The 18,374-nt window shown below is 39.0% G+C and overlaps 1 protein-coding gene across 6 annotated transcripts in view; it reads right to left on the bottom strand.

Annotated features, from left to right (window-relative positions):
* HACE1 (HECT domain and ankyrin repeat containing E3 ubiquitin protein ligase 1) overlaps positions 1-18,374 on the bottom strand; it is a 62,973-nt gene that overhangs the window by 11,216 nt on the left and 33,383 nt on the right. For 4 of the 6 annotated variants that reach the window (XR_016281767.1, XR_016281766.1, XM_089530674.1 and 1 more), the window contains 6 exons: positions 17,605-17,692; positions 15,503-15,652; positions 14,609-14,805; positions 3,158-3,289; positions 2,640-2,738; positions 2,222-2,292 (listed from right to left, as the gene is read on the bottom strand). Coding sequence is in view for 4 of the 6 variants with exons in the window: in XM_089530674.1 (XP_089386800.1) it covers positions 2,222-2,292; positions 2,640-2,738; positions 3,158-3,289; positions 14,609-14,805; positions 15,503-15,652; positions 17,605-17,692 (737 nt within the window). In the remaining 2 variants the exon portion in view is untranslated. Of the gene's footprint in view, positions 1-2,221; positions 2,293-2,639; positions 2,739-3,157; positions 3,290-11,276; positions 11,638-14,369; positions 14,447-14,608; positions 14,806-15,502; positions 15,653-17,604; positions 17,693-18,374 lie in introns of those variants that run through there. The other 2 variants (XM_089530677.1, XM_089530676.1) reach the window with 2 other exon arrangements.

The raw sequence follows: 18,374 nt of genomic DNA, 5'->3' as shown, positions 1-18,374 counted from the left end.
TTAGAATTGATAAATCTGAATATTCAAATGGATTTAATTGTAAGCCATTGTGCCAGTTACATTCCAGAACTGCCCAAAAGAAATACAGTCGGCCCTTCTTATACACGGATTCAAACATACACGGTTTGAAAATGTTCAAAAAAAGTATAAATTTCAAATATCGGCCCCGCAGTTATGGAACTCTCTCCCTGACGAGCTCCGCTCTGCCCCCTCCTTGGAGTCTTTCAAAAAGAATCTTAAGACTCATCTCTTCCACCAAGCCTTCCCTTAAGTGTCCTAAACTATCACTCTTCTCCCGGTGTTTTGTGTATGCTGTACTATGGTACTTAATCTGTTTTTATTCTGTTTTATTGGCTTATTGGATTGTATGCTGGATTTTATGAATTGTACTGTTTAGTAGTAATATGGGGGGTTTGATTGGAGATTTTTTGTATTTTGTACTTGTTGTACACCGCCATGATCGCAGGAATGGCGGTATATAAATGGAATAAATAATAATAATAATAATAATAATAATAATAATAAATATCAAACCTTGATTTTCCATTTTTTATAAGGGACACCATTTTGCTATGTCATATTTAATGGGACTTGAGCATCCATGGTTTTTGTTATCCATGGGGGATCTTGGGACCAAACCCCAGCGTATAACAAGGGTCCACTGTATACAGATTTGCAAATTTGTCATCATCTCTGTGTTTTTTGCTATGAGCACTCAGTAAGTTCAAGACAAAAAGAGTAAGGACTTTTAATTGTGTTCATTGCTGGTTACCTGGTTCCAGATTTAAGCCTTTCTCATAGCAAACATTCATTGAGTTGCCCCAAAAAACACTTTCATTTCACAGCTTTCTTATCATTATCTTTTATAACTTGATTTGATGTGGGTTGAGGCACTGTGTAGGCTGGGAACAAGTGTGGTTGTTCCTGCATACCATACTACAGGGAATGTCTTATAAGACCTTTGAAAAAATGCAAAGACATAGCTGTGTTAGTCTGGAAAATCAATATGCAAAGGAATCTTGTAATATCTTTGAAACTAACTGAAAGCAATAAGCTGGTAGCATGAGTTTTTATAAACTGAGTCTATGAAAACTCAAACTATGAGCTTCTTTCTTTGAGTAAGTCTCAATGGCACTGCAAGATCCCTTTGCTTTGGAAAAATGGTTCACTTCTATTTGAGCTTCAAGGCCTTGGAAGCTACTATCTGATTAAGTTCTAGCCTACATTCATCCACAGTGTATGGCCTCTTTCTTCCTCTGTTCTAACCTTAGTGGCCAAAAAGAAAAAAAACATGCTGGAAATTCTTAGTTTACTGTATATATTCATGTATAAGTCTAGAAATTTAGGTTAAAAATAGATCCAAAAAACCTGAGTCGACTTATCCACAGGTAATGTAAGTACTGTATTTTAACACTCTGTGAGTGTGTGTGTGTGTGTGTGTGTGTGTGGTGAAAGGCAAGAGTTTAATCTGTCCTGGAAGCACTGACCCCCTTCTAATCTCTCATCCATCCAGCCTTTAGTATGAGCACAGATACTTATGCCTGCTGGAATCTTGTAAGTTCTTTAGCATTGTTTTCCTTTACTTTGTCCTTTATATCCTTCATTACATGCCCCTAGGTTTTACCTTCAATTTATAATTTTGTCCCCAAAACTTGCCCTCAACTTATACATGAGGTCAACTTATAGTCGAGTATATACAGTATGTGTTATATATATTGAATTTCTGATAAACTCACTAACTGAATAAGTGGCAACAGTTTTCTTAATTAACAGCTGTAAGAAAATGCTGGCCTAAGATAACATCACAAGTTTCTCATGCCATTCCTGCTGCAACAAAGCAAATGTGATTCATTTGATGACTTATGTTATCAGCCAAATATATGGCTGGGCAACAACAAAAATCCTCCAAAGCACGTTTATCCAATTGCTAATATAAGAACTATAACAAAGACTGCTTTGAAGTCCAAGAACTTGGAGAAATCATATGATCGATAATTAATCTATCAAAACTGCAAAAGTTGATGGATGATTAGATCCATCCACATGGCAAAGATTATTCGGATATAATTAAAAAGCTGCTTGACATTTCAGATCTTACCCACATGAGAAGCTACATATTTAGCTGAATGATGTGATATATTTCAACAGTATTAGCAAAATATTTGCAGTGAATTAAGGTTAAAAAAAAATCAAAAGCAACAACAAACAAAAAGATACTTACCTGCCTGTGACAAACTGTAACAGCAACACCCGTTCTTCCTGAGTTAATTCTTCTACAACTTCCCAAAACCACTAGATGAAAAAGAAATCAGCTTAGATTTTTGTTGAATATTCAATACAAACCAGAAATGAATAGTGTACCTGCATTTGAGGAAGTAGACCTAAGTGTACAAAAGCTTATGCTACCAACTTCTTTCATTCAGTTAGTCTAAAAAGTGCTACAAGAATCTTTTATGCATAGAAATGAACATGTTGCAAAAGATGAACATAAGTAATGGAAATTAATTTCCACTTGACTCAAACAACTCTATTATGTCCATTCCCAAGATACCAGAGTCTTAAGGAGTTTTGTTTCAAGCCTAGAAAAAGCAAATCTCTGAAATTCATAATTGTCTGCATACATCCCATGGAGATATTACCTGAATAACTGGGTCATCTTTTTCATAACCACTTGTGTATTCTGTATTTTTCATCCAATCACTCACATCAATTTCCGGCATGCCTGAAAGCAGCAGTTCCTTGCAAAAAGAAGGCACAGAACCAATATACAGAGGAAGACAGATACACCACTCCCAATTTTGATTTCAAACCAATTCAGTGTTAATCTGATTTCATATTAATCTGTTTCTCTTTTTTTAAAAAAAAAAGTTTCAATACTGTTTCAAAAACTGTAATCAAACAGTACAAATTTCAAACCAAAGTGACACCTTCCAATTACTGGATACAGAAAATTGAGTCATATAGTAAATCAACTCCTGGACCTTCAAATAAAAAGATATTATCACACAAAATGTCCTACCTGCCTCCAACAAAATTTTAAAATGAAACCCTCTGCAAGTTTAAAAAATTAGTCTTTCCAAGTCACTAGTTTCTGTTCCCTCTACACTAACAGGATTAAAAGGCTGTTCTATCACTGTGAATGCTCCAATTTGCTTACCAGTTCATACTCATCAAATAGTTGTATCAGAGATGGTGGAATGAACATATGGAAGCCTTGCAGAAAAGCATTTATCTGTGGCTGAATGGCTCTTGTCATTCGAAGTTCAGTAACAAGTTGTACATATTCCGCCTGAACAACAACAAAAAATTACATTACACTCACATAAATCCAGTTTAAATAGGGTTCAAAGGCTTTATTCACTAATTTCAAACTATTTCAATTTGGAACTTCAAATGCAGGAAAGTCAGAGGATGCCTGGCACAAGGTTTTCAGAAAGACCACAAAATATTCTGGGGCAAATCAAGCCCATTTAACCAATGTGTGTTCACAGAATGATATTTACGTGGACTGGAGGGTGTATTTAACTCCACACCAAGTCCCAATGAAATAGTTTTAGTAACTCCAAGAACTTCAAACAACTATGGCATCCAAGAAAAATGTGATTCAGTTATATTTGTAGAACAAGAAATACAGCAAAAAGAGTTTTGAGATTCTTCACATTTCTTGCATATATGTGTTTCTTTAATCTGTAACCAAGAGGAGTATTTTACTGACTTTAATTGTAATGAAAGACAAAACATGCATAGAACACTGTTTCCTTTTCTATGCAACCAGCAGTTAAAAAATTATGGAAAGCTGAGGAAAGGGTTCCCTCTGGAGCGTCAGCTTAACACAATTTCACTTCTCCAAAGAGCAAGAAATGGCATATCCACTTCTGCTGATATTTCTGAAAAAGATACATTGCTGAGATGCTGCTAATAGAAAATATGTACCATATTGTAAAGAGTGCCCTTGGAGCACAACATGTTGTTGAAGAGGGAGGGAGATTAAATTGTTCATTCACCTAACAAAAGATTCCCTCTACAATTTTTTTAAATTCCAAAAAAAAGGAGGTAGGGAGGTAAACACCTCTCCCCTGTATGAGTTCTTATATGCAGATTATCAATCTAAATAAGTACAGACTGAGTAGTTTTACAGTAGCCTTCCCCAACCAGACTTGTCCTTCAAATGTGGATACAACTCTTTTCATCCCCAGCCAACATGGCTATCTAGAAGGGTCAGGAGCTGTTATCCAGAGAACATCTGGTTAGAGCGGGCTGGAACAACCTTCTTATACAGTGAAAGACATCCATGACAGTGATACAGATGAATTACAAATTGCTTTAGTAATTTGTACCACATCCACATTCAAACCCGCAATTGAACAGGTTATCAAATCTCCCAAAACATTTGCTTTCATATTGATCTGATGAAATAAATAGGATGGAAGAATAATATAGCCTGCTCTCTAATGCCTTGACCTTATTACTATCATAAATTAGTGATGCAACCACAGCATGTGGTGTTTATGGCATGTCCTTTTCAGATTTGTGAAGAACCGACATATTATGAAAATGGTTAGCCGAATGCCATTAAGAGTCTGCCTTTCACTTTTCCCCTTGATACTATGGTCTTTATAAGAAGTGCGAAACTGAAATGAGATAATGCCTGATTCTCTTATGTGATGAGCAGAAATCTGTTTCCAAAAAGCTGTTACAAGAACTTGACAGGAGATCACACCGATCTCCTTGCTATCCCAATAGTGGAGGATGAAACTGCCATATGTCAACATTGATAGTATGCTTTTTCTTACCCATCTTCATGCACCCCACAGGTTATGTTAGTATGTCTTGAGACACATTCTACAGAAAAATATGACCCGACACTTGATTCTTCGTTGTTGTTGTTTTAAAAACACGTATTTTCACAAATTAATTTACAACAATGTATAATTCTAAAGTAAAGCACTCCAGTACCAACATATCAAGTTTTAAACAAACTATTTCTCTTTGCTCGTCAGCAAAAAGCAGCTCAGGGACTAGACAGTTTAGAGTCTTAGTGCGGGCCCTCAGGCGGCTTAAGTTAAACAGGCTACCATCAGTGCGGTAGCGTATATAAATGCCGTCTTCTTCTTTGAGATCTGCCGTAGCCCTTTGGAGCATCATGCTGTAGAAGATTGTAAATAGAGTTGGAGCGAGAACACAACCTTGTTTCACACCATTAGTTATCAGAAAGGGCTCCGAGAGAGCGTCACCATATCTGACTTGACCTTGCTGGCCTTCGTGTAGCAGGATGATCATTTTGAGGAATTTGGGGGGGCATCCTAGTCATTCCAGGATCTGCCACAGACCTTTTCTACTCACAGTGTCGAAGGCTTTGGTGAGGTCAACAAATGTTATAGAGTCCTTTGTTCTGCTCTCTACATTTCTCTTGCAGTTGTCTAAGGGCAAATACCATGTCTGTAGTGTTCCTATTAGCTCTAAAGCCGCATTGGTTTTCAGGGAGACGTTCTTCTGCAATAACAGGGACTAATCTGTTCAGGAGTATCCTTGCAAGGATTTTTCCAGCAGTGGAGAGCAGTGTTATACCTCGATAGTTTGAGCAATCCGATTTTGTTCCTTTTTTCTTGTACAGGGTGATGATGACTGCATCTCGGAGATCTGATGGCAGTTCGCCTTTTTCCCAGCAACTCACAAGGAGCTCGTGGAGTTTAGCATGGAGTACATGACCTCCATGTTTCCAAGCTTCAAGTGGAATTCCATCAATCCCGGCAGCCTTGCCATTTTTCATCTGCTGTATGGCCTTAAAGGCTTCTTCCAAAGTGGGAGCTATGTCCAATTCCTTCTTCATCAGTTGTTGTGTCATATGCTTTTTGCTGACGATGCTGCCCTCGTTGCCCATACGGAAGCAGCTCTGCAGCGCCTAACATCTTGTTTTGCAAAAGCTGCAGAGCTCTTTAGACTGGAAGTCAGTCTGAAGAAAACGGAAGTTCTCTACCAGCCGGCACGTCAGGAAGAACACTGCCACATCACTGTAGGCACATCTGTGCTTAAGTCCGTCCACCAGTTCACCTACCTGGGAAGCATCATCTCCTCAGACGCCAAGATTGATCACAGACTGGCAAAGGCATATAGTGCATTCGGAAGGCTTCACAAAAGAGTGTGGAGTAACAAACACTTGAGGCGAAGCACAAAAATCAGTGTGTATAGAGCCATTGTACTGTCTATTCTCCTTTATGGGTCTGAACATGGGTCACCTATTGCCAACACCCACGATTCCTTGAACGCTTTCACCAGCGCTGTTTACGCACAATTCTAAACATACACTGGACTGACTATGTGACGAAAGTTGCTGTCCTTGAGCAAGCAGGGATCACCAGCATTGAGGCCATGCTATTGAGGACGCAGCTGCGCTGGGCAGGACACATTTCTAGGATGAAGGACCATCGCCTCCCAAAAATAGTATTCTACGGTGAACTCGCCACGGGTCAGCGTAAGAGGGGCACCCCAAAGAAGAGATACAAGGACTCCCTGAAACAGGCTTGGCCAAATTGATCCCCAACAATGGTCCGCCCTGGCCTTGCATCGGGAGGCATGGAGACGCACTATCCACGATGCTGCAGCCTTTTTCGAAAGATCACAGCGAACGAGTCTCGAAGAGAAACAACAACGCAGAAAGAACCACAGCACGGAAACATCACCCAAGACTTTCCACTGTGCTTTCTGAAACCAGACCTGTTTGTCCTGGATTGGCCTTTTTAGTCACCAACGTGCTTGTACAAAGCGCGGGATGAGTCCTTCCTGAATCTTCATTCACGAAGCAAAGCCAGAGATTTCTCTTTGCTAGCTAAAAAAAACTTTTGGTTTTAACAGTATCATACACAGGATTAAATCGCTATCTATTGAATTCTGCTACAACCATTCCTTATTATTTCTTTTTTATGCTGAATGGTACCACCATGCATGTGGTACAGCAGTATGAAAGGACTGAGAAGATCAAGTTTCAGCACTCCCTCAAAATCCAGTGCTCAAATTTATGACTTTACTGCACTACACTGTTATAGTGCTTTATTCCACTTTTATTGCTATGGCTGCTTCCTGTGGAGTCCTGGGATTTGCAGTTTAGAGAGGGGCATTTAGAATTCCCAGCCAGAGCTCTGAGGCCTCATTAAACTAAAACCCCCAGAATGCAATAGGAGGCAACCAAAGCAGAAAAGTGGAATAGTGCTATAACAGTGTAGTGTGGTACTGTTGTTATTACAGTTTGACACAGGTGGACTGCACACTCTCTGCCTAATGAGCATTTGTAACATTCTCATTGTACCTGCGAAGTTCTTTATCACCAATAAAACATGGTGCAGTGGTTTGAGCACTGGATTACAACTCTAGGGATCACAGTTCACCAACAATTATTTTTCACCAATATGGTAGCCAACAATTATTTTTTATATCCCGCAAGAATACAATGAGAGTGCCTCTGAATGCATGCAGAATGCCTTTCCTTTTTAATCCACCAAATGCTATTCTGTCCTTTCACAGCCTTAAGGGCAAAAGTAAAAAAGTTCACATTGATTCCAATTCCATGATAGGCCAGAACAAAGTACAGTAAAGCAAAGCAAACACCTGCTTTCAAAATCAAAATTGAAAGAGCTGGGAAACATTTTCTCCCAAGAAATTTCCTCTCAAACGGGGTGTTCCCACTTAAGATTTGAAACGATTTAAAATACAACGTTTTTAATAAAATCGATTCAAAATAACACTGTTCTTATCCCGCTTTCAGAACCGCTTTTTTTATCGTGCCCATCTGGCAATTTAAATCGATGTATTTACCTGCAAGCGTTCCTACTTGGCATGAAATCGGTGTTTAAATAAAGCGATTCTTCTCCTCCATACCTTATTTGGAGCTGTCAATCAATAGTACGTCAGAATGACGTAACGTTAATCCGGAATATTTGGAAGTGATTTATCTTTTGGCATCGTTTCCATTTCATTGACAGCCAGGGAGAATCCCTTCAGAGAGCACAGAGATCAATGGGAGAGGCTTCTGGCAAAAAGCGAAGCTCTTTCCAGAGGAACTATGGGATAGCTTTTGGAGGGCAGCATCCTTTCTCCCAAGACAGCCAGGGAGAATCCCTTCAGAGAGCACAGAGATAATGAAGGAGGCTTCTGGCAAAAAGCGAAGCTCTTTCCAGAGGAACTATGGGATAGCTTTTGGAGGGCAGCATCCTTTCTCCCAAGACAGCCAGGGAGAATCCCTTCAGAGAGCACAGAGATAATGAAGGAGGCTTCTGGCAAAAAGCGAAGCTCTTTCCAGAGGAACTATGGGATAGCTTTTGGAGGGCAGCATCCTTTCTCCCAAGACAGCCAGGGAGAATCCCTTCAGAGAGCACAGAGATAATGAAGGAGGCTTCTGGCAAAAAGCGAAGCTCTTTCCAGAGGAACTATGGGATAGCTTTTGGAGGGCAGCATCCTTTCTCCCAAGACAGCCAGGGAAAATCCCTTCAGAGAGCACAGAGATAATGAAGGAGGCTTCTGGCAAAAAGCGAAGCTCTTTCCAGAGGAACTATGGGATAGCTTTTGGAGGGCAGCATCCTTTCTCCCAAGACAGCCAGGGAGAATCCCTTCAGAGAGCACAGAGATAATGAAGGAGGCTTCTGGCAAAAAGCGAAGCTCTTTCCAGAGGAACTATGGGATAGCTTTTGGAGGGCAGCATCCTTTCTCCCAAGACAGCCAGGGAGAATCCCTTCAGAGAGCACAGAGATAATGAAGGAGGCTTCTGGCAAAAAGCGAAGCTCTTTCCAGAGGAACTATGGGATAGCTTTTGGAGGGCAGCATCCTTTCTCCCAAGACAGCCAGGGAAAATCCCTTCAGAGAGCACAGAGATAATGAAGGAGGCTTCTGGCAAAAAGCGAAGCTCTTTCCAGAGGAACTATGGGATAGCTTTTGGAGGGCAGCATCCTTTCTCCCAAGACAGCCAGGGAAAATCCCTTCAGAGAGCACAGAGATAATGAAGGAGGCTGCTGGAAAAGCAGGGAGGGAGCACTCTTCCCAAAGATTCTCTTTCCAGGGTTGGAGGAGAAGGCAGATTCCATTTGAGAAATGGAGGGAGAAAGGCTCTATCCCCCCCCCATTCATCAGAGCCCTTCCCTGCCTGTGTGAGACCAGATGCCTCCTCGCGAGGAGCCTTCCCTTCCCTGCCTGTGTGAGACCAGATGCCTCCTCGCAAGGAGCCTTCCTTTCCCTGCCTGTGTGAGATCAGTGTCCAAGCGGGCAGGGAATGCCTCTTTGAGAGGAGCCTTCCCTTCCTGCCTCTCCTCCGTTAGAAATGGGCTCTCCCCACACAGAGGGGAGGTTGCAATCCACCGGGGGAAGCCTTGTACTCCTTTGGCAGATGCAGGCGCTTGAGCAGCCGGGACTTCAGGCGCTTAAAGCGCTGAAGAGATTAAGCGCCTGTAAACCATTAAAATAAAAAATAAAAATAATCCTTATCTCTTATTGAAAGACCACAGCGGACAAAGGGGTGAGGGAAGCAAAAATGGCGACAGCCAGACGGATGGGGACAGAAAGGGCAACTCCCCCAAGGCCAGCCCCATCGCAGTCCGCTCCTCCCATCCATCTAACACGAATCCACGGCTGTCGTTCCTATTTAAATACTCCGGTTCCTAACTCGAATCAATGGAAAACTGTAGGTTGGACCCTAGTGTTTTTTTAACACGCGTTAAATGAGGAAAACTCGAATCAAAATTTTATTCCGCTCTACAATTCGATTTGTAGTGGAGACGATTGCGGGTTGCTCTAGAACCGTTCTAGGTTTAAATCGGATCCTAATAGGAACGCCACTCCTTGGATTCGATTCAGAACGCGGGGTTTCACCTAATGGGAACACCCCGAAAGAAATCTCTCTTGCATGCAGCATCTTCCCTTCACATTTCAGTCTCTTTGTTTCTCATGTTAATCAAGCTTTAATCCCTCTGTGCAAATGCTAAGAGATGGCTGCAAATGGGGCTAAGAAATGGAGAAAGGCTATAGAGACAAGAGATACTAAGAGGAGCAAAAGGGAGCTTTTAAAATTGTCTTATGCCTTCCTTTATCTAATTATATCCCACCATTCCATCAAAAATAGTATTCCAAGATGCTAGCAATAAGAACGTACAGATTAAATAGAAATATTGATAAAAAAGCATAAATCAACTGAAAGCAATTTGTCTTTCATAGTAAGTTCATTTTATTTCTCTAATCAAACACATAAATGCACTGGAATGGCCAAGGGCACAAGTATATGCTGGTACACAAATTTACATCTTTGTAAAAATCACATATTTTGTTTTGCCATGTAGGCATTGCACGTTCTCAACACATTTGGAAAACTCCCTAGAGCCCTACTTCCGTAATCAACAAGATGTTCACATTTGAAGAACACCTGTATTTCAAAGCTGTTTGAAATGGGAGCATTTTTTATACTCCAACAGCTTAACAGGTGCTGAGGTAAGCTATCTGAAGGAATGCAGGACATAATTAAAAGAAGATAGGAAAATCCCTGCGGTAGTACAATTCTGGCTTATGCTTCTAAAATATTCTGTTACTTATACTATACCCAAAAGGAATTCTAAAATATACAATCACATGGCAGGGTAATGGCAAAGTCAAAAGAGATGAATTAAAGGATATGGAAGGTACACCACTCTCCTTTCAGAGACTTTGCTTTTTATGGTGCAAACTCTTTGCCATATATCTGATGGAGACTCTTCAGAGGGAGGTCGATATTGAAATAAGGGCCAATATTATTTTGTCAACCTACTGCTCCCAATACATATGATGCCACTGTACCCCATGGTTTTCTTGAACAAATCACTATAATTTAATATTTCTGTTCCTACAAACATAGCTACCATTTCCACATTAGGGAATAAAAGATCAGCCACCACACTGGAAAAATCTAGTGACTAATTTCAAATATGCACAGGATATCTTTGTACAGAACTGCTACATAGCAAATAGCATATTTATAGTACCTACATAGAATGAACAGACCAATTATGAAGAACTAATGTATATACTCGATTATAAGTCGACCTCATGTATAAGTAGAGGACAGATTTTGGGTCCAAAATTATGATTTTTATATGACCTGTGGATGTCGAGGATAAAACTTAGAGGCATGTAACATTATTATTATTATTATTATTATTATTATTATTATTATTATTATTATTATTTTGCTTTATTTATATAGCACTGTAGATTTACACAGCGCTGTGCATACAAACAATAAAATAGATAAAGTAAACCTGCCCATGACATACAATCTAAGAAATGCGCCAACACCCAAGTTATTCTAGGCCAGCCCACAATCATCTTTCTTCAAATCTATATGCTAAACTAATAACCTGAAAACAAAGCCACGCTGGAGGAGAATCAAAAAGAAAGGGGAAGTTATTCAGGAGGAAAAAAATCTCATTATGTTTACACTGTTTATGAACAAAATGTTTAACCAAAGGGATACTCATTCTTTGATGTCAAGATATGGAGCTCTTCATTCCAAATGTGCTGGGCAATTAATGAACCACCATAAAATGTTCTCTATTTTTGTCCAGCATGGACTCTCTTGTCCTTTCGGCTCACTTTACCAAGAACTGTGTCTCCTTTGATGTTTTGGATCTGTGAAGAACACAAACTCGCTCATCCAATCTATAGTGGGCAATTTTAGGGCCAAATCTACATTTTATTGATTGTATGATACACTGCTTTCATTCTTCCACACTCATATATAAATTGCACAATATATAGATATTTTATCATGAGCCACCTATAATTTAATTCTTCAATGATCTGCATTTTTATCTTCATACATATTGTGCATAATATGCTATAACTAGCATAAAATATTAGAAAAATCATAATCAGGTCACAGAATCACAAACATCTGCTATTTGTAAAAGATATTATAGATACGTGATATCGTAAGTGACAAAATGAAGAAACAAAAATAAACTGACACCAAGTGGTCATTAACTATCATGGCTGACTATTATTTTCCTAATAAAATTCAACATACACAGAATAGACCAAAATGGATATGTTGACATATCCCCAGAAAGACAATGAAATCCTATACATATCTATTCAGAATCTGACCTTCATTTAGACTTAAACTTAGGCAAGCAGATACAGAACTACAGCTTTAAGTGGCAAAAGCCAATGAAGTAGACTTCCTTAGCTCTTTGCAAAGTACTTTGTACTGGTATGTAACACAATATTTTTATACAGCTCACAAAAATAATTGTGCCAGGGAGGCTTTTTTATTTGGGAGAAGGGGTTATTTTTAACATTTCTGCTTTTAAATGATTTTATATTGTTTCAATTGTGACTATTTTAATTGTTTTTAAGATTGTACTGAGGATTTTCACTTATTTCCTGATGTGAGCCACTTTGGGACCCAAAGTGGCTCACATAAAAACATAAAATAAATATAGTGTATTTAATGACTTCACATCTCCAGGTCATCATCTCTTCATTTTTACTAAAACAAAAGTAGTTACATTTTTGCTATTTAATTTGCCCATGCAGGTCACAGTCTTGAAAAAGAAATCCTGGGTAGGATCCAGACTTAGGTCCAAAACACACTGCAGAATTAATCACTTTAACTGCCCTGGCTCAGGGCTAGGAAACTCTGGGAATTGTAGTTTATTATGGCACCAGAGCTCTCTTTGACAGCAAAAGGCAAATGTCTCACAAAACTACAGTTCCCAGAATTCCGCAGCATTGAATCAGGGCAGTTAAAGCAATCTCAGACTGGGTTATTTCTGTAGTGTCTTTTGGAGCTTAGTTAGACTCATTGGAACCAAGAGAACTTCAGTTATTTGTGATTAAGGTCTGGAACAGACAGCCCATTGGGGCTGTGGCAACCACACACCGCAGCCCCAATCCAGCGTTTTTCTTGCCCAAAAAGAAGTGGCAAAATACCCCTCATTTTGGGGGTGGAAAAAGGGTGGCTTTTCTACTGCAGCGCTGGCTTTTCAGCGCTCCTATAGAGTGCGGCGTATAAATGTCTGATCGAGCAAACAGCATGACACCGGCATGGGGGCGGGAGCAGGGTGTGAGTCACCTAAACACCAAACCCCCACACCGCCCCAAGCCAGCATATTGTGCCAGTCTATTTTGCCAGTAACTCCCAGTTCAAACTATTCTACTCAGGACACAACTAAAGTTGCTTCTAACCTACAATATCTTCAGCTCAAGGTACAGAAAAATTTCTGCTAGAAATGCAATGGAACTGTTGAAAACAGTAATAAAAGCATACAGGAAGAGACAAGCATGAAATTGTGGTTACACAGCTGATAATGCAGCAGTGAAGCTAGATATGATCTAAGAGTCTTGGGCAATGGCTTTACCATATATGCTGCATATAGACAGTAGCTTCTTGTGTTCCTTCTTGCAGTACTTGCTCCATAATTCAAGAACCAAAATATTAAGCAAGATCAAATTAAAATTCCTCATGATTTGATATGTGATAGACTGTTTTTACAGATTTTTTAAGGATTTATACCCCAAGTAACACTTTCAAATAACCCTCAGGTTGGCTAATATAATATAGCATAGAAACAATGAAGGCCATGTAAAAATAGCAGAATGCAAACACAATTTTTTTCTTGTTGTCTCTCCCAGCACAGACAAGCAAATATAGTAAGTACAACGTGGAATCAATAGTAAGGACCAAGAATTAGGAATTCATTTTGTTACATAAGCACACCCCTGTTCTGTTTGCGTATGCCTTCACTCTCTTGGTAAAAAAAACCCCACAACCACACTTGGCCTTATTATTGGAGGACATTGTGAGAGATACAAGGCAATTTAAAATTCATTTTCATTGAAATATATGTGATCTGGTGTGGTCTCCTGAATCACATAGTATATATTTAAAAGCTAATCCAACTGTAGCATATGAAATAATATGTCTCAAGATAATTAATATATGGCAGTATTCACTTCAAAAGGTTTTATTTTGGTGTAATATTTTAGTAAATTTGCATAGCTGAATGAATAACTTTCACTTAAGTTTAAACCATTAAAATTTGTTTGGCAACAATTCAATATTAGCTTAGTAAATAAACATTTGGCTGGGTTGACAGTTCTGATCAAAGTTTTAAGAAAATAAGTACACAAGCCACCACCCAAATCTGATGCTGGTGTTTGCTCACAAAACATAAACAGACTGAAAGTATACGCCAATGTCTGTCTAAGTATAGGTTTACCTTTTAGTAACTTATATTTTAATAGGCTTCACTTGAATAACAGATGGGAAGGAATAAGAGAGGAGAGAAGAGTGTGTGCATCCATCTGTCTTTATGTGGGAAGTGTGCAAGTGTATGTAAGAGCTGCAGAGTACGTACTTGTCAATAACATCAGACCAAATTCAGTACATGTGTGATGAGATGTTTCAGATACCACTTTCTGTAGCTTTCATTTTCTGAAAGACAGGGCAAAACAGAACAGCAACAGAACTGTTACTACAGGCCCTGTTTTGCTGGTATTTTTTTCTTTCTGGACACCAAGATTCTTGCCAGAAATTTAAGGCAGAAGGGAGTACTCATCAAAGTATGTCATGGCAATACAAATCAAAATGACTCACTTTGTTTTCCTGTGTGACAAGTATACTTGCACCCCCTGGTTTCAAAGGCACTTCTTCCATCGCTCCAAATACATCTGTCTCAACAGAGAAGGTCAGCTCTAGCCCCAGGTCACTGATATCATTATCTAGAATCCACTGCAAGTTCTTCCCATATTCTGGATCAATAGATGCCACATCCTGATAGTTTACAGGAATGCCTTGGAGAACAGATAAACAAAAACCCTTTGTTCACACTAGTTCATTAACTGTTTTGCCTTGATCAGTTCTATTCATGGTAAAGGACTGCCCTCTACAGACACAGTGAAACAGTGCAGGGGGAATAGGGAAACTATCAAGGCAATTCAGAGATTTATTTATTTTTTTAGAAAAAATGTGGTGCTTTGTTGCCACAAAATATTGAACACTAAAGCTACATTTTCAAAGCAGCACACAAAACACCATGGTTAAGAATATAAACTACGCTACTGCCCACAGGGAGATTTGAATTTCTAATCTAAAGCCTTCAGCTGAGTGTGGACCTTATGACAAGCCTGCCACTCTTGATTCCTTCACCTGTCTGTAAAATGGAAGTAAACTGGGCCATCCTGGAGAATTACTGTAACATCTAAAGGAATATATTCTATGTAAATGCTTTCAGAATTCTGCCAAAAAGGGTCCTTAATGCTAGATTGTAGTGCCTAATTATTTGTTTATGTTGTAGATATATTGGAAAGCAGAACATTTGTTTAAAAATAACATTGTTACTCTTGCTTTACTCAGGAATTGATGGAAAAGGGAAGCTTTGAGGTTTTTTTAAGCAATGAGGTCAGCTGGACTGGTTATAATACACTTCTATACATCTAGTTGCATTATATACATCTACCAAGACAAATTAAAATCATAATAGAAACATACCAAGAATATGCTTGTAGAATGACCTTGTAAAGTAAATATTGACCAGTTGCCTGTGATTCAGGGCTAAACCTAAGATTTGTCCAGCAAATCTAAAGTAATTCAAGTGATCAGGATTTACCGAGGAGTTGCTATTCGGTTGGAAAGTGGTTCCTAGAAAAACAAAGAGTATTATAGCCAGCCATGTTGGCCATGTAACAAAGTACCACAACATTCAAAATCCACAGAACAGTGATACCTTTATTGGACCAACCAAAATGTACCAAATACATGTAAGCGTTCAAAACTTCCATTGGCTTCTTCAATGATTAAAGATTAGTACTGTAAACAATTTTGAAAACTAACAGAATAAACATAATCATTATCCTGTATGATTTTAACACTTTTATTTAAGTGTTATTTAAGTGTTAAAATCATACAGGATAATGATTATGTTTATTTTGTTGGTTTTCAAAATCATTTACAGCACTAATCTTTAATTTGCTTTCTGCAAAAAAGTGTCACAAGAGAAAAGATGCCTGAAAGTCCTATTTTTCAACAGACAAAAAATGCAATTAGCAGGGAAACAAAATGCATCTAAGATGTATACTTATTTTAAAATCAAAATTTACCTCGAGAATTGAAGATTCAAAGCTAACTTGGGAGCAAGCCGTATTAGATACTACAGAAGTTACTTTTAAGTAAACATGAATACAGGTGCTCTCTCGAGTAGCTGTAACATGGAATAAATTTGATTTCTATCAATTCCAGAGAGATAGCCATATTAATTTTTCATAGCCAAAACACCAACACCAAAATCCTATTAAATGTATTGTGGCACAAGTCTTCCTGGGCTAGAATCCACTTCCTCTACACTTTCCATGCATTGTAATCCTAAATCAGAAAGTAGTGTTGAGAAACATCCTGCATGGGTAAGCTTCGTTTGAGCATTATGGAAATTTTTAGGTTAAACACATAAGGAGGTGGAGGGAGTACTGCCCTTTACAAGTGGAAACCAACTTTCTGAAGTGGAGAGCCTCCATAGGGAAAAAGTAGACCTTCATGGGAGGAAGCAAAAGAAACCGATAAGGAGTGTGGTAGTGCTTGTTTATTCTACTGCTTTCTCTAACTCCTAGACAGGATTTTAGTTAAAGCTGCATTATTATGAAAAAAGAATAACTTCATTTCATGATATATTTAATCAAATCATGAAGTTCAAATCTGATGCCTGGCTTTCTGTAATTTCATTTCTTGGTTTATAAATTACAGATAATTCAGATTCAAATATAAAGATTTTAGAGTTTAAGAATTGGCAAAAGACTGGATCTGTTTTTCTAGATCTATGATGTCGAACCTATGGCATGCGTGCCAGAGATGGTACACAACACCATTTGGCCCGGCACCCAGCAGAGAGAAGGTGGAACAGGCACATGCACCTGTTCTTCCTCCTCCCAGACCTTTCCTTTCCTTTTCAGAGGCAGCTGGAGGCCAGGAAAGATGCAGGGGGAGAGGTCCCTCCCTAAGTCCTGCCCCCAAAGGGCAGAAGTCATACCCGCAGAGGAAGGAAGTCCCACCCCTGGCACCAGATAACACCCAGTGCCGGAAAAACTTTTAGTTGTGGCACTCAGCCCCCAAAAGGTTCACCATAACTATTCTAGATTAATCAAAGAATGCTATACTAGTTTTATATTTTTAACCAATACGTGAATCACTTTGAATTTTATTTATTTCCAAAGTGAGCTTTTTATCTGTTTTTTTTAAATTATAGTGCTTACTTTAGCTAAGATGACTAAACTAAGATTGTAGTATTTTTGCCATATCATAAGAAGACATGACTCACTAGAAGAGACAATAATGGTTGCGAACGTAGAAGGAAGTAGGAAAAAAGGAGACTGCATTCCAGATGGATAGGCTGAAATCAAGGAAGGCATGGTCTGAGGGACCTGAGCAGGGCTCTTGATGATAGGGTGATTTGGAAGTCTCTCATTCATAGGATCACCATAGGTCAAAATTGACTTGAAAGCAATTGACAACAACAACAGCAACAACAATGGCAATGGCTTCCTTGAATCCAAGGAATGGGGAAAAGGTGGGACAGTAGGAGTAGTAGGAAACAACTATCTTACCGTCAGCTGACTGAGTGAAGAGAGCATAATCTGGGTTAACTATCTCATTGGACAGTATATCAAACCATTCACGTACCACACCTTGACCCTAGAGATGCAACAATGAGATGCAATACCTCAGTATAAACTTCTATGCTGAATATATTATTAGTTCAGTCCTACCCAGATGACTGAACACTATCATATACATTTGCAGTTTATTTATTTATGTAAATATCTTGAGAAAGCAGATACAGAGGCCCTCCACATTTGCTAGGCTTAGGAGCACAGGATCCTGATGAAAGTGGAAAAACTGGAAATTTTTAAAAAAAAACCTTTCTTTTTTTTTACTGTCTCTAAGACTCTCTAGGTGCTCTAGAGCAACTCTGTGGTTGACATCAGGCCAAAGGTGACCACAGAATCACACTTGAAAATTGACAAGGAGTGTTTTTTTTCCTAGGAATCTCTAGGTCCTCCAACATATCTCTGAGGTGTGACTCAAACTTTACCTATAGACTTTTACTTTCTACACAGCATGTTTCTGTCTGTCTTGGAATAGAAAACACAGTATTAACATTCCAGTGTCAGGTACAGCCTTTGGAAAGAGTCGCATTCAGCAAGAGGTCTGAAAGTGCCACACTGTTCTGTTAAGAGTTTTTATTCCACAGGGTCTTTGCCTCCAGAAACATTTCTGTTTTTATCTATTTTGACCTCTGCCTCCTAATCTGATATAATATATCGAGACAAGAGGCTTGGGTAAGCTTTAATTCTAAGTTTAGAGAAGCTTGCAG

Source organism: Sceloporus occidentalis, unplaced genomic scaffold (assembly GCF_023333645.1).
Source record: "Sceloporus occidentalis isolate IW3139 unplaced genomic scaffold, rSceOcc1.0.p SCAF_6, whole genome shotgun sequence".
NCBI classification, from domain to species: domain Eukaryota; kingdom Metazoa; phylum Chordata; class Lepidosauria; order Squamata; family Phrynosomatidae; genus Sceloporus; species Sceloporus occidentalis.
Note: the sequence above shows the minus strand (reverse complement) of the source record. Positions and strands in the feature narration are given on the sequence as shown.